This window comes from Octodon degus, unplaced genomic scaffold, assembly GCF_000260255.1.
Source record: "Octodon degus isolate 3935 unplaced genomic scaffold, OctDeg1.0 scaffold00010, whole genome shotgun sequence".
NCBI classification, from domain to species: domain Eukaryota; kingdom Metazoa; phylum Chordata; class Mammalia; order Rodentia; family Octodontidae; genus Octodon; species Octodon degus.
Window position 1 is genome coordinate 21,351,630 of NW_004524586.1, and position 14,042 is coordinate 21,365,671.

The 14,042-nt window shown below is 44.5% G+C and overlaps 1 protein-coding gene across 1 annotated transcript in view; it reads right to left on the reverse strand.

Annotated features, from left to right (window-relative positions):
- Positions 1-12,245, reverse strand: part of LOC111815021 (putative DMBT1-like protein) — a gene marked incomplete at its 3' end in the record, with an annotated part of 23,844 nt that extends 11,599 nt beyond the window's left edge. Inside the window, exons 1-3 of the mRNA XM_023709052.1 lie at positions 12,172-12,245; positions 3,758-3,787; positions 2,085-2,399 (exon numbers count right to left, since the gene is read on the reverse strand). Coding sequence (XP_023564820.1) covers positions 2,085-2,399; positions 3,758-3,787; positions 12,172-12,235 — 409 coding nt within the window. The remainder of the gene's footprint in view (positions 1-2,084; positions 2,400-3,757; positions 3,788-12,171) is intronic.
- Between the last annotated feature and the right edge of the window lie 1,797 nt (positions 12,246-14,042).

A 14,042-nucleotide genomic window follows, 5' to 3' on the forward strand; every position in this document is an offset into this window, starting at 1 on the left:
TTCACCCCAGGCCTGTATGCCAGGCCTGAGCTGAGTCTGGAGGGGACAAGGTGGAGTAGGGGGGAGAGGCAGCTCTCCCACACACCGGGCCTGGACTAGGACTGGATCTGGGGATTCCTGGAACAAGACAGAAATTCCTACTCTGTGGGCGGGGTGTGCGGGGGTACTATGGAGTGATGGGGGGGGCATCCCAAGAGGGTGAAAGAGGGTGTCACCCATGATGCGCCTGGGCTGGGACCAGTAGGTCACGCCAGCACAGGGTATCTGGAAGCTCTCACACACATTCACCGGGCCTGGGCTATGACTGGATCTAGGGGTTCCCGGAACGCGGCAGAAATTCCTACTGGGCAGGCGGGGTAGGGGAGGTGCTGCAGAGTGGTGGGGGCATCCCAAGGGGATGGAAGAGGGTCTCACCCATGCTGTGCCTGGGCTGGGACCAGTAGGTCCCGCCAGCTCAGGGTAGCTGGAAGCTCTCCCACACACTCACCAGGCCTGGGCTAGGACTGGGTCTCTCAGATGGCTTTAATGAATTACCAATTTTAAAAGCTGCTAACATATTGCATCTAGTGACACTTGCTAGATTAATTGTGGTTGTGCTTTGAATCTGGGTGTCACAGTGTGAATCAAGAATATTTTCCCCAAATCCTCATGTACTTCTAGGTAGGGCTCTCAGCAGATGATTGGATTGTGGGCGCACTGTATTCAGCCATATATTTATTCAGTAACTGAATGCACTGTTAGGAGATGGGATAGCATCAGAAGGAGCAGGTCACTCAGGCGAGGTACCTGTAAGGAGCTAGCTCCCGCCCTTGCTCTTCCCTGGGCTCTCTGCTTCCTAGCTGTCATGACATGGGCAGCTTCTTCCATAGTGCAGTTTCCATAGTGCAGAGTCTGCTAACAGCATGGACCTAAAACATCTGAAACCGTGAACCAAAGTAAGTCTCTTCTCCTTTCAGTTGTGCACGTTGGGCACTGCACCTTAATGGGGAGCAGAGTGACCTCTGGGATATGTCCAAGTATGAAGCACTTACTTCTCCCGCAACACAGGTGGACCCACATGGTTGTATAGAGCAGACTGTTCAGATGGACTTATAAAGCCTAACCCCACATAATTTTTTTTAAAAATCAAGGAAAAGATGGACAAAAACTAAATGAAAATCAAAACAGAACACATATACAAATTCCAATAAGGGAACTGTCTGAATTGACTTTAGAAGCTAACACAGTATATTCACACCATGGAGATCTATAATAGTCTTTCCGCTTGAACATTCTGGCTAGGGACTAAGTTCACTGCTGTAAGTACACTAAATGAGTTTCTCCAATTGGCACACAAATTTATGTCCTTAGGATGGATAATATGTCACATGTGCGACAGTGGTTCTGAGTTGGAGGCAGTTGCTTCTCAAAGGGATACTTGGCAATGATGGAAGACATTTTTGAAAGTCACAACTGGGGTGAGGTATTATTGTCTTCGGGTGGGTAAAGGTCAGGGAGCTGCATATAGCTTACACTACACAGGACGGTGCCTGCCTGGCCCCTGATGTGTAGAATGCCAAGACCAGGAGCATCTGCTCCAGACTAATGTTGGTGATTACTATTTCTTTAGTGATTTATGATTTGCAATATATGAACTGAACTCACAACAAATAGAATAAACTAGAGGTATTCTAGTCTATAAACTCTTCCTTTCACCACCTTTACAAGATTGCAGAATTATAGCAGATAAAATCTTTATCTATTTGTTGAACACACTGTCCTGAGAAAAATGACAGAGCACACCCCGTGAGTCACCTCACTCTTATATAGGTTGTCTTTTTTCAGCAGATATTTTCAAATCTAGTCCTCATAACACGACATTGCTATCTTCTACTATTTTACCCTGTATAAGACTCATTTCCATGTCATAGTAATTTTCTGAGTTCAGATAATGCTCTCAGTTTACAGATGTCTCTTTACTTTTGACACACGCAGGTGGTGAGCATGGTTGATGATTACATCTATTGCAAGTTTTGCCACTGGCATTGCAGAGATGCAGCCTGGGTAAGGAGTTGTATGCTGATGGAGGGAAGAGTGGCTGTTACCTGCGCAGATGACACCAGCGTCTTCTCCAGCACCACAGTTATGCACTTGCCAACCGGGATGAGGACAGTGTCCCAGAAAACTCTCTGTCCCAGTACAGTCCACATTATCCAGCAGAAACTCGCCTTTGCCTTCGCCGAATAGTGCCTCAGAGGGGGCTTCGAGGGCAGGCCCACAGAGCAGCTGCCGGCACACCACGTCGGCTTCATTCATGTCCCAGTGGTCATCACAAACTCTGCCCCACTGGCCGCGGTAGAAAACTTCCACTCGCCCAGAGCATCTGCTTGACCCATTCACGAGTTGTATCTGTGGCCAGTCTTTCGAAGATACAAAAGATTGCATGTTAGAAAAGAAACATATTCTGCATCAGACCTCAGCTGTTTATTACACATATGCTGGGTCACAGTAGAGAGTGCCGCGGTCCTTGTTGGCAGATGTCCTTACAGTCATGGAGAGGAGAGCTTAGATTGAGAGTCTAGAGGGAGTGGTCAGATTAATCTAAAGTTAAATGAAGATTCATAACCACATCAAGTTATGATATGGTTATCATAAGGAAAAGGAAGGAAAGGGAGGTATTCATAATGTTTTAAGAGTCTATGATGAGGCATGACGGCTGTATTCTTAAGCGATGATAACGGATGCAAAGGTTGGAGGAGTAGGAATGATTTAAGAGGACAAAGAGGAATGGGAAAAAGGACAGATCCTTTCTCAGTGTGTTAAACAAAGCAAAATAAACTTCAAGAGCTTCATGAATGAGGTGAGTGCATAGGGAGCCTCAGGTGAAATCATCTAAGGCTGGAAGTGTCTGGTAGCATCTGCAGGGTTGGAGGTCTACTACCAGTTAAGAGCTCATAGCCCACCAAGCCACATTACAGGAGTTAAAAACCAACTTTGATTCACCACCAGGAAATGGAGTTAAGGTTTTAGTGACAGAGAACAAACAGAAACAAGTAATGTAGTGTATCATTGCCATGCGAAACTGTCCACCTAAGTTTACTGGGCAAGCACCAGCATGTGTATGGGGGAAGAGACATTGAACTAACAGCATGCTTTGGGGGTTTATACTCAGTAGGTTCTGCGTAGTAGAAATTAGGGAATTGATTAGGTATTTGGGTCATCTAATACACATTGCTCTTGTAAATATTTGTGCAAATAGTTCATCTGCCAGAAAGCCAAGAGCCAAGTCCTGAGAGTGCTCACTCCTGTGGCACTCCCAAGGGGACTTCAAGGAAGGAGGACAGTGGAGGACTCAGGTTAATAAAGAAGGACATGCTTTTGTCCACAATCTCTAAACTTGCTGAATGGGGCTGGAGGGACATAGTGTCCTGGTGCCAGCCTGAAACGCATTATTTAGGTTTCTGAAGTTAGGATTGTCTTTAATCCAATTTGAGCACAATTATATCACTTGGTGATCATTTGCTATACCATATCCATAGCCTCATCTCATTTTCTAAAATGTATTTTGACCAAAAGAACAAAAGATTGGGAGGAAATGTTTCCATCACAGCTAAAGACAAGGGAGCTTCCCTTTTCTTTTCTGTCCTTTCTGAGTCTTTTTGATTAAATTGTTTGTCTTCTCCCTCCTTACCTCCTGGGTTGTACTGGTAAACACAATCAGCATAGTAAGAGCATTTTGGGGTGTTCTGTTAATGGCAAACCAAAGTGTGACTCTTACCAAAAGCTCCCAAAGCTCCATGTTCATATCCTATGAAAAAGAAAAAGAAAAAGGGCTATAACTTGAGCCTGTTAGAAATGATAAAAATTCTTTAATGTCCTGCACTTGTTAAAGAGTTTGCTGTTCTCACATTGCCATATCCCACTAAGAAATTCCAACCTGGTATTAGCCTTATACAGGGTTATTTCAAAACGGCTTGAACTTTACCCTATAACAAGAGAAGTAACTTTTGTATTTGCCAAGGTCAGTCAAGTCCCCTCAGGATTTACCCCGAAACCCTTTACTGCAGTTTGTAGATCCTTTGTGAGTGTCAGCCATGTGGATGAGTCATGGCCATTGCTTGGCCAGTGTGCTCTCTGTGAAAACCTGAGAGAATGTTTTCTCTCCATCTGACTCTCCTTAGGCACACTCTACATCATCGATCACTTTCCTCTGTGGCCTCATAATCTCCTTGATCTGAAAATTTGGGACACAACTGAGTTATAGGATGTTCCAGTACAGGTAAAACATAGATTCCTAGGCCTTACTTCAGACCAACTGATCTATGAGGATATGGTTCTTATTTGGAACCAGTTCCCCAGGTAACTTTTATGCACACAAAACTCTGTGATGTAGCTACTCATGAATCCAAAACATGGAAAAGAATTAAAGTAGAAATTAGTGGCAAGAAAAAAATAAAATTAAAATTAAAAAAGAAATTAATGGCAAGATTTTGAGACAAATGTGCATTTGGGAGAAAAACATCCAGCTCTCTTCCAATTAAGACTAAGTAAAGAAATAGTTCAACATTGCAGTGCTAATATATTCGATGCTTCTCTCTAAAATTTCTCCACTTTGTACATTCAAAAGAAGAAAAGGGAGAAACCTGACATTAACTGAGCCACTTAAATTCATTCATTTGGCTAGCATCAGGAGAACCAAGTGTGAACCAAGGACTATTTTAGGTTCATGAAATTTTTACTAGGCAAATCAGATACGGAGCCCACCTCTTGTAGGGTTTATATTGTGGAGGAGAGAGACAATCTGCAAACAAAACTGGATCAGATAAGCAAATTGTGTAGTATATTAAAAACTGATAAATGCTAAGAAATAAAAATGGGTGCTCAAGAGTGATAACAATAGACTTCTTTAAGAAAGTGTAATTTGAGTAACTCTTTTTTTTATTTTTTTATTTATTTGAGAGAGAGAGAGAGAGAGAGAGAGAGAGAGAGAGAGAGAGAGAGAGAGAGGGGTGTGTGTGTGTGGCGAGCTCAGCCCACCAGGGGGCGGGGCTGGCTGGCATGTGGTGCTGGGGGATTGAACCGCGGTCCCTGATGCTTTGCTAAGCTTGTTCTAAGTAGGTGCTTTAGACCACTGAGCCATCTCTCCAGCCCTTGAGTAACTCTTGAAGGAGATAAAAAACAATTAGACCTGGTGGTATTTGGAGAAAACTATCCCAGGCAGATTGTACAACCAGGAGAAGACTCGCAAGCCTGCCAGCTTATTGTAGGAAGGTACAGAAGGCTGGGCAGCTCGAACAGAGAAAGCAAGAAAAGGAACACAAATTGGCAAGGATGCCAATAGGTCAGAGAAGCCCTTTGACATTTGCTTTGAGACAAAGAATCGTGCAGGGAGGGACAATGTTGGCTGGGACCACATGGCTGGATTCCAGTATAGCCAAGATGACCTAGCGGATAGGATATGGGATACAAGAGAAAGCATAGAGAGAAATACATCAGGAGATCTTGTCTGGAGTGAAATTGAAGGAGCCATCGTTGCCATCTAGAATATGCTGGCCACTGGCTTCTAGAGCCTGTTCTACTAGACTGGAGCATCTGCAAACTTTAAACCCCACAGATACATAGCATCAGAAAGAGATGTTAAATAGGTGTGCCATTAGGCAAGAGAACAAATGACTCATGCATATGAATAAAGGGGAGAGTAGCATTTCAAAAGAGTGTGGAGAGAATTTGCCCCAGAGTGACAGCAGCAGGTGGATGAGCTGTTGAAGGGCAGTGGTGGCCCTGACTTGGAAACTCCTCCTAGAGTCTAGACGAGCCCACCACATTCACACATGTGCACCTGTCAGCGAGCTCTTTCTAAATATCCATGTTAGCCTCCAGTGAACACGAAGAGCAACTAAACACAACCAAAAGGACCAACATTCGTCTATAGAGCTGTCTATGGACTGTCTCTACTGTTGGGCTGCTTCTTTTGTCCCTGTCCTAGAACCATTTCCTACTCCCTTGAGAGTCTTGTTTTATAGTCTAAAGATGCAGTTCAATCCAAAGAATATTTACTGAATATCATTATCTCAGGCAGGTGTAATGTAGGGTCAAAAGAGGAGTGAGATACCCCTCCTGCTTCTCAGGTGCTCCCAGCCTGGAGCTGGTGGTAATGGACACTGCTCTGTACTGTAGTAGATGCTATAGCACAGATGTGCAGAAGGAACAGGAAGGCCAGGAGAAAGGCTTTCCATGGCAGATGGCTCTTACATTGAATCCTTAAGTATAAGGCAAGACAATCCCTGGCTAGCAGGAAGGATAGGTTGCTGCCAGAACATGTTCCTCGTAGAAGTACTGGAGCATGAAGCCACAGCCATATTGGAAAAATGATATGCAGTGAGACTGGTGCGCAGTAGGAGCCCGGGGAGGTCACAGCATAGCAAGAGTGGGTGGCCAACAAGGACAGAGCATGAAGGCCATATGTGTCTGCACAAGCATAGTCTTCACTGAACAAAGAGCCATGCAAGGCTCGGCTGAGGCTTATAAGGGCAACGCTCATGGAAGTTGACTGGAGGATGGACTGAGAGGGGATAGACTAGAGACAGAAAAGGCTGTCATGCTGGGGAGATAACTCAGTGGAATAAGTGCTTGCTGCAAGCACAATGTCTTGAGTTCCATCCCTAGTACCACCAAAAATAAACAAATGAAAAACGCTGTCATGAGGTTGCTGCAACTGCCTGGGCAGGACACCTGAAGGAGGTAAATTAAGGCATAGGCAGTGGAGACAGAGGAGAAGAGAGAAAGCCGTTTCAGCGATGTTCTCCGCTACATTGAGGTACTGTGCATGGAAGCCTCTGTGAGGGCCACAGCAACTTGGCCAAGCACCTGTTTTGCTGTTTGTCCTGAATCACACTTGCAGGTGCCTTGAGGTGGCAAAGCCCATGCCAAGCTTGCCCTTCTTCTGCAGCAATGTCAGGTTCAAGTGCAAGCCACTCAAGATATCATAGTGTAAATTATTTTAAATGAAATTCAAAAGCCTCTTTGCTAAACTTGCTGCACACAGCAAAGTCCGACACTTAGGCTTCAGGAGTGCCACCACCACAGACATCAGTGGCTGCCTGAGACAGTTCATGAGTTAAGTGGCCAAAGGCCCAGGAGGAGCTGCCCCAGCAAGAGTGCGGGAGATTGATGCTGACACTCAAGACAACTACAAAAATGTGGTTGTTCACTCCCATAAAACAGACTTCACTTACCTTGTGCTCAGTGCCACACATGGAGTCCCAGATAGGGTGTTTGTGTGGAGGTGAGGAAGAAGGAGGAGAAGAGGACCATGCTATAAGATTTCAAAGTTATACCACCAAACATGGTGGCCTCCGTGGCTTAGCTACTCTGAGACTGAGGCAGGGTTGCTTGGTCTCAGCTCATAGCCAGCTTGGACAACATAGCAAGACCCTGTCTCAAATAGAAGACAAGCAAAAACAGCTCCCCAAATGAAAGTCATTTTCTTCAAATATGTTTCCTAAGGCTATGGATGGTCCATAGGAAAATGAAATATAGTATTGAGATAAAGCCAGGAGGTAGGTTGTGACAGATTTTGAAGGACTTTGAATGACAGGCCAGGTCTTGGACTTAATTTTGTAGATAACAGGGGAAGCTGTTGAAGTTTCTGAAGAAAAGAATGAGATAATCATGTTTTTGGAAAGCAGCTATTAGGATAATAGACCCTACTGGATGTGTAGGATGGACTCCAAGGTGAGGGGCTAGAGGTGAGAGAGGAAAAGAAAGAACAGGGCCTGAGCCAGCTGGTAGCCATGAGAGAAGACTGAGGAAGGGTGTGAAGGACGTTGGGAGGCAGCAGTAATGGGTCTGGCCCACTCTTCAGAAGGAAAGGAAGATAAAGGACAGAAGGCATCAGCACAGGGTTCCAAAGTTCAGTTATGGAACAAGAAACATGACCCTGGAGGCCAGAAACTCATACAGGATGGAGACTTTATCTGGGGGGTCATATGATGTTTTATTTTATTTATGTTCATTTATTTATTTATTTATTTATTTATTTTTGGTTTGTTTTCAGAGAAAAGCTCTTGCTGGGTAGTCCAAAATGACCTTGACTTTGTCATTCCTTCAGTCTCAGCCTCACTAGAGCTGGGATTATAGGTGTGTGCCACCGCACCTAGCTAGAGGATCATGGGATTTTAGCAATTGCTCATCAGGATGCAAATTAGATCCCTGAGAAGGTGCATAGACTAGAGGGCCAGATTTTGAGTGAGAAGGGAAATGATGGGCCAGCCAGCGCCTGGCCAGAGATCCAGGAGGAGTGAAGAAGGCTATGCCACAGGGCTAAGAAGGAGCGAGGTTCTGGGCTCAGGAACTGCCCCCCGGGGCCCTCTGGGTTATGAACCAAAGGCTCGCGGACATTCTCCCTCAAAAGGAGCAATGGGGTGAAGCAGAGTGCACAGGCTTAGAAAGTGGAGAGTGGACTGTGGCACCAGGACCCTGGGCCAGAAGCCGGCTGGGAGAAAAGGGAGTTTCCAGAGGGGATGCAGCATGGACCATGAAACCTGATTCCTGCTGTTTGTTCTTTCTTTGTTTCTTTAGTGTTGTCCCGGGGTTGAACCCAGGGACACCCAGATGCTAAGTGTGTGCTCTACTGCTGAGCTATCACAGCTGTGGGTCTCTGGTCCAGAACATTAATATCTTCTGAGCTTGTAGAGGACTCAGTGTACACACAGCAGGAGGCGCCCATTTCTCCCAGCCTCTCCTCCACAGAAAACCAGAGCAGCCTAGGAAATGAGGTGCATCTTGTCTACTTTGCTGGGAGCATTTGGGGAGTACTCTTTGTGTGTGTATGATACACAGTCAAGGATGAGGGAAGATTTAATACTAAGCTGGGAACCAACTGATGGCTTAGTAAGGGGGTGGCACTGAGGGCAGGGGATAGGGTTGGCGGGGCTTCTTGGGGGCGAGAAGAGAGTGGATGAAACAAGTTGGTTGTGTGTGGTGAGTGAGTGTGTGAATGAATGTGTAACAAGACCTGCATACAGTTATGTGTGAGTGTGAGTGTGTGTACTCAGCAGCCCCCAGTGCTGTCAGCAGAGCTGGGCTGCACTTGCCCGTAGCTATATGGGATGGCAGGGCAGCTGTGCACACTTGCGAATCTCATCTCACTCCAGTGGCAGCAGGACTGGCAGGCGGTAGGTGGGGAAGGCGGAGGCAGGCAGAGTGTGTGAGGCGGGGCCGAGCAGATCATCACTTGATCAGAAAGGAGTTCGTAGAGACGATTTCACGGTGTCCCTGATGGGACAAGTGCTGCCGTGGAGAATGTCACTCTCCCATGCTACCCTTCTTTCTTTCTCCAGTGGTCAGCTGGCAAGCTGCTCTTTGTCCTCACACTTCGTGTAAATTGTCCTAATATAAACTGAGTTCTAATAGCCTACAAGTTCTCTAAATCTCTTCCAGTTTCAAGTGACCGCTAAGGTACTGCAACATGTCCCTCTGGGTTGTTCTTGGCAGGCCACACTGGCCCCATCGTCCAGAGGTTCTTGTGCAGTCAGCATGAGGGGCCTGATAAAGCTTTCTAGGTCACATCATGTCACTAATTCTGGCTCCTGGAAGCTCAAGGGCAACCTCATCCATTACCTGGAAGGTGACACTCACATTTTGGGGGCAGAGATAGGATGAGAGCATAGACCAAAGATTTTCAAAGGGGGCAAAGATACAAGAAGCAGCCAGGAGCCAGGAGAAGATACTCATAACCTGAGCCTTGCGAGTGACATCAGCAAGACCTGCTGAGCCTCCCAAGTATCCTTAGACTTGCAGAAGCTCCTATTTTTGTTTCGGAAGGGCCCCATGAGCCGAGTCAGGAGTGTGAGATGCTAGCTCACCATTTTCCATTCATTTACCCCAGTTGTTTACATAGTACCTTCTTTTGCACAAGGAACTGGGCTGAGGACAATGGCATTTGGCAGAAAGCTGACAAGTTCCAAGGAAAGCAAAACAAGGCAAGGAAGAGGCGAGTTCATATTGTAACTGCATTGTCAGAGTGCCCTGTTCCATGTGGCAACTGCCTTCATTTGGGGTGGTTCTTTCAGTGGGATTTGATGTTTCAATGAGATGAGAGGTGGAGTGGGGCCAAGGAAGCAGCTCTGTGACCCCAACACACTCTCGTGTGGCTATCAAGGTGTAGTCTTAGGGGAACTGCTGGATTGGAGAGCAGCTTGTATCCTAGCGCCCCCAATTCACTAAGCTCATGCTAGACTTGCCTGCCCTTCCATCTATCCTCAACCCTTTGAGCACTTGATCCCAGACAGATCAAGTTATAGGCCATGTCCACTTTCTAAGAGTAGCAGCAGATTGTGGGTACAAGGCAGGGCTCACTGAGATGCCTTCTGGACCACAACAAGTGTTACTTATAACTGTTCCTATGACGACATCTCCAACACCAGCCATTCACCACTCTGAGCATCATACAACTCAGCATCATCTTCACCACAATGTAACAAACATGACGAATTTGAACTTTGAACTCTCTCAGAAATTTCCAAGAGTTAATATACTTCAGAAAGTCACATCACTGTCCAGGCACATGTGGCAAATACTTCATAAATTCCCAGAGTTCTTACCTGAGTAGTATAGATATACTGTGAGAAAAACTTCCTTCCCTGACACATTTCTAAGTTGAATCTATTGCTTCAAAGTTACTACTGAAATAATGAAGGGCAAAATATTTTGGTTTTGTAGGGGACTGGAGACATCATGGTAAAATGTTATATTCTGAATTGGGGAATTATATTTTTCTCTCAGTTTAAGATACATATTTTGGGGCCGGGGAGATGGCTCAGTAGAATAAGCGCTTCCTCAGCAAGCATAAGGGCCTGAGTTCAATCCCTGGTTCCACCAAAAAAAAAAAAAAAAAAAAAAAAAAAAAAGTACAAATAGTCCAAAGATACATATTTTGTAATTTGTAACATCTACAATATCAACTAATATTGCCTGAGTATTTTCTATGTCTGAAACACTCTTTCAAGTACTTTACCAACATGATTTCATTAAATCCGTAAACTTCAATGCATTATACCCTTCTTACATGAAAGTGTTCAGCATGGAGACTCAGAAGGAATCTCTTCTTATATGGAGAGGTCTTATATGGAGAGGCCAGAGTCCAGAAAGCACCTGATTAGGAATGCAATAAACCAGTCCTTTCTGGCCCTAAGTTTTATATTCCTAGGTTTAAACCTCTTTGGACATACAGATGAGTAAAAAGGCCCAGAAATAAAGAATTCAAGACATCACTGAACCCCTTCTTAAACTCTAGTATGTCTTGATAAATATATTTGAATATTAGATGCAAGCATATCCGTACAATTACTAGCAGAATAAAAAAGAGTCAGAGTAAACTTCACACTCTTGTATGGCTGGTGAGTTATGTATTTTCCTTATAGTTAGTAAGAAGCATATTCAAGCTATTTGCTGGTCAATAGTGCTAACAAATTTTCATTTGTCGATACAAGTCCAAAGTCTATGTAGTAGAGGACTTTGTATTTTCCCCGAAAGCCATGAAAGTAACAATTAAAGATAATTGAAATGAGATAGGTGTTTTAAGTTAATTTGATTCCAAGTTAACTTAACATTTTCTTAAGAAGATTAGATGTGAAATACACATTAAAATCAAGAATATAGAATTGATTAATTTGGTTATTATAGAAAAGTCCTATTTTCAGATTAGAAGGTTTCATAAACTAAGTTCAGATATTTTATAAAGTTCAGTATTTCAAGATAAAATATATTTTTACTGCACATATTCCAACTTCATTTAGTAACAGCAAAGAAGCAATGACTGTAATTTAATATCCATTGTGCTAAATATCAAAATATTAATGTATAAATCAAAGAACACATTAAAACACCTTATTGGATTATCCTACATTCCTTCTTTATCCATTTCTCTCCAGATTCCTACAAATAGAGCCATGTTTTACAGGAGCAAAGCTAATCCTTCATTCACAGAAAACAAATCTTGCAGAAAATATTTGGCCCGGCCTTGTTAAAACTGATAGTAATGATGAATGATTTACAGTGTTCACCACGGCAACATCTCCTCAGTGATTGGATTACATTAAACAGAGTGAAACCTCCCTTTTCCAGAACTTCCCCTCGTAGCAAGGGTTGAGCAAAGTAGCCCTGGGGCGCTAGCTGCCCTACCTGCCCTACCTGCCACAGGTAGAACAATGGCCTGGAAGAACAGCAGCCAGAGGAGGAGGGTGCAGCGGCCCATGGTAGGAGGGCTTCCACTAAGGGCTGGCTGGAGTTCAGCTTTATAGGCCGCTCAGCTTCCTGGTGTGTGTGTGGGGAGGTGCCTGGCCAACCGGATGCTCTTCTGGGCTTGGATTGGCAGGTGCTCAAATCAGGGCACAAATCTCTTGCTTCGGCATTTTGGGTATATTTCCTATGGGGGAAAGAGTGATTCTGCCTATCAGGGAATCTCATGGAACAGTTGGAAGTATGGCTCAGGGAGAAGAAACGGTGACAGTGTGCTGGTACCTGGCTGGTGGGTGGGATCCTCTACCCCGCAGGAGGAAAGTGGCCCCCCAGAAGCTCCAGATCTCACTGACGGTGCCATTTCTTCTGTTTCCAGTAGAAGAAGCTGCTGAATTCTACTCGTCTTTCACTGCTCAGCCCCTGCCTCTTCTCTTTCCTTGAGTTGTTTTCCTTACTTCCCAAGGAACCTTTGTCCCATTCGCTAATTCCTACAGCACCCTCTTGAAACCTCTACCCACTGTCAATGTATTCTAACTGGGTTGTCATCGCTGCCACTTTTAGGTTTACTATGTCCCCCATTAGCTTTCAAACTTTTGGGGGTCAGGACTTTTATAAAGGTTTTTTTTATTAGTCTAACTCTATTTATTTATTTATTTTTGATTTTAGGTAAGGGTATACAGGGTGTTCAGGGTCTCACTACTAGATGGGACCCGTAGTGATCCGCCTGTTTACAGCCTCCCAAGTGCTGGGATTACAGGCGCCTGCCACCGTGCTCAGTCTCAATCGCTGTATCAGCGCACCCTGGGGCAGGGCCAGCACAGCAGGCGCAGGGATCGAACCCCCAGCCCCTGCACCTGCTTACAGGCACTTTAATCCACATTATAGTCTAACTTAAAATGTCACTTATTTATAATGTGCTTAGTTTGATGCCTTCCACTTACATATGTGTTGTACAGTATGTACAAATAGCTGACATTTAAGTTACTGCTTCTCTAATAGGTAGCTTCTATTTTGATTGATGACTTGTACTAGCAAATTATCCATGTCCTCAAGGAATTGTCTCTTCTGGGCCATGTATGCAGGTCACTGAACAAAGAATGCCTTCCTAGAACAGACATCTAACTCCACATTCCTGTAGAGAGAACATAGAAAAAGGATAAGGGTGTTGTGTAGACTCTCAGGGTCTGAGCTGTGAGAAGGAGTTTTAGGAAAGCGATTTTCTTATCTGAATAATCTTACTTTTCAAGGTCTCTGTGCCAGTTGAGGGATATCACCATGTCCTGCCGAAATGGCTGCTGGGATCAGTTGTGGATAGAAAATCAAAACATATCCAGGTCCACACTTAGTCACGATGGCAAAAATAGGGTCCTGGGTAGTACAGAGGCAGAGGGCTTGGGCCTGGGTCTAGTTCCTTCTACAGTGGTGCTTCAGTTCATAAATGCTTTGGTTCACAAACAGAACTGTTGGGGAAAATTTTGTTTTGTTTGCAAACTGTATCAGGTGAAAAATATAACCAAGGCTTGATGCCTTCTACTTCTGACACAAACACAAACATGGTCACCATTTCCAAAATTGCAGAACAAATTAAGTTTGAGGACTGCATAGAAAGTAAAGCCACATTCATATGCTGAGCTGTAAAAGGCTCAAGTCAACAACTTCCGACATTGCCAGTCCTGTGGATAACCCACTACTATTATGGACTACAGGACTATATTGGATCACTTTGTTGAATTCATGCACCTACAATGTATGAATGGCAATGGCATACCCATCTCTGACAAAAGTAAGCAATAAAAGAGGATATAAATGAAGGACCACTTTGT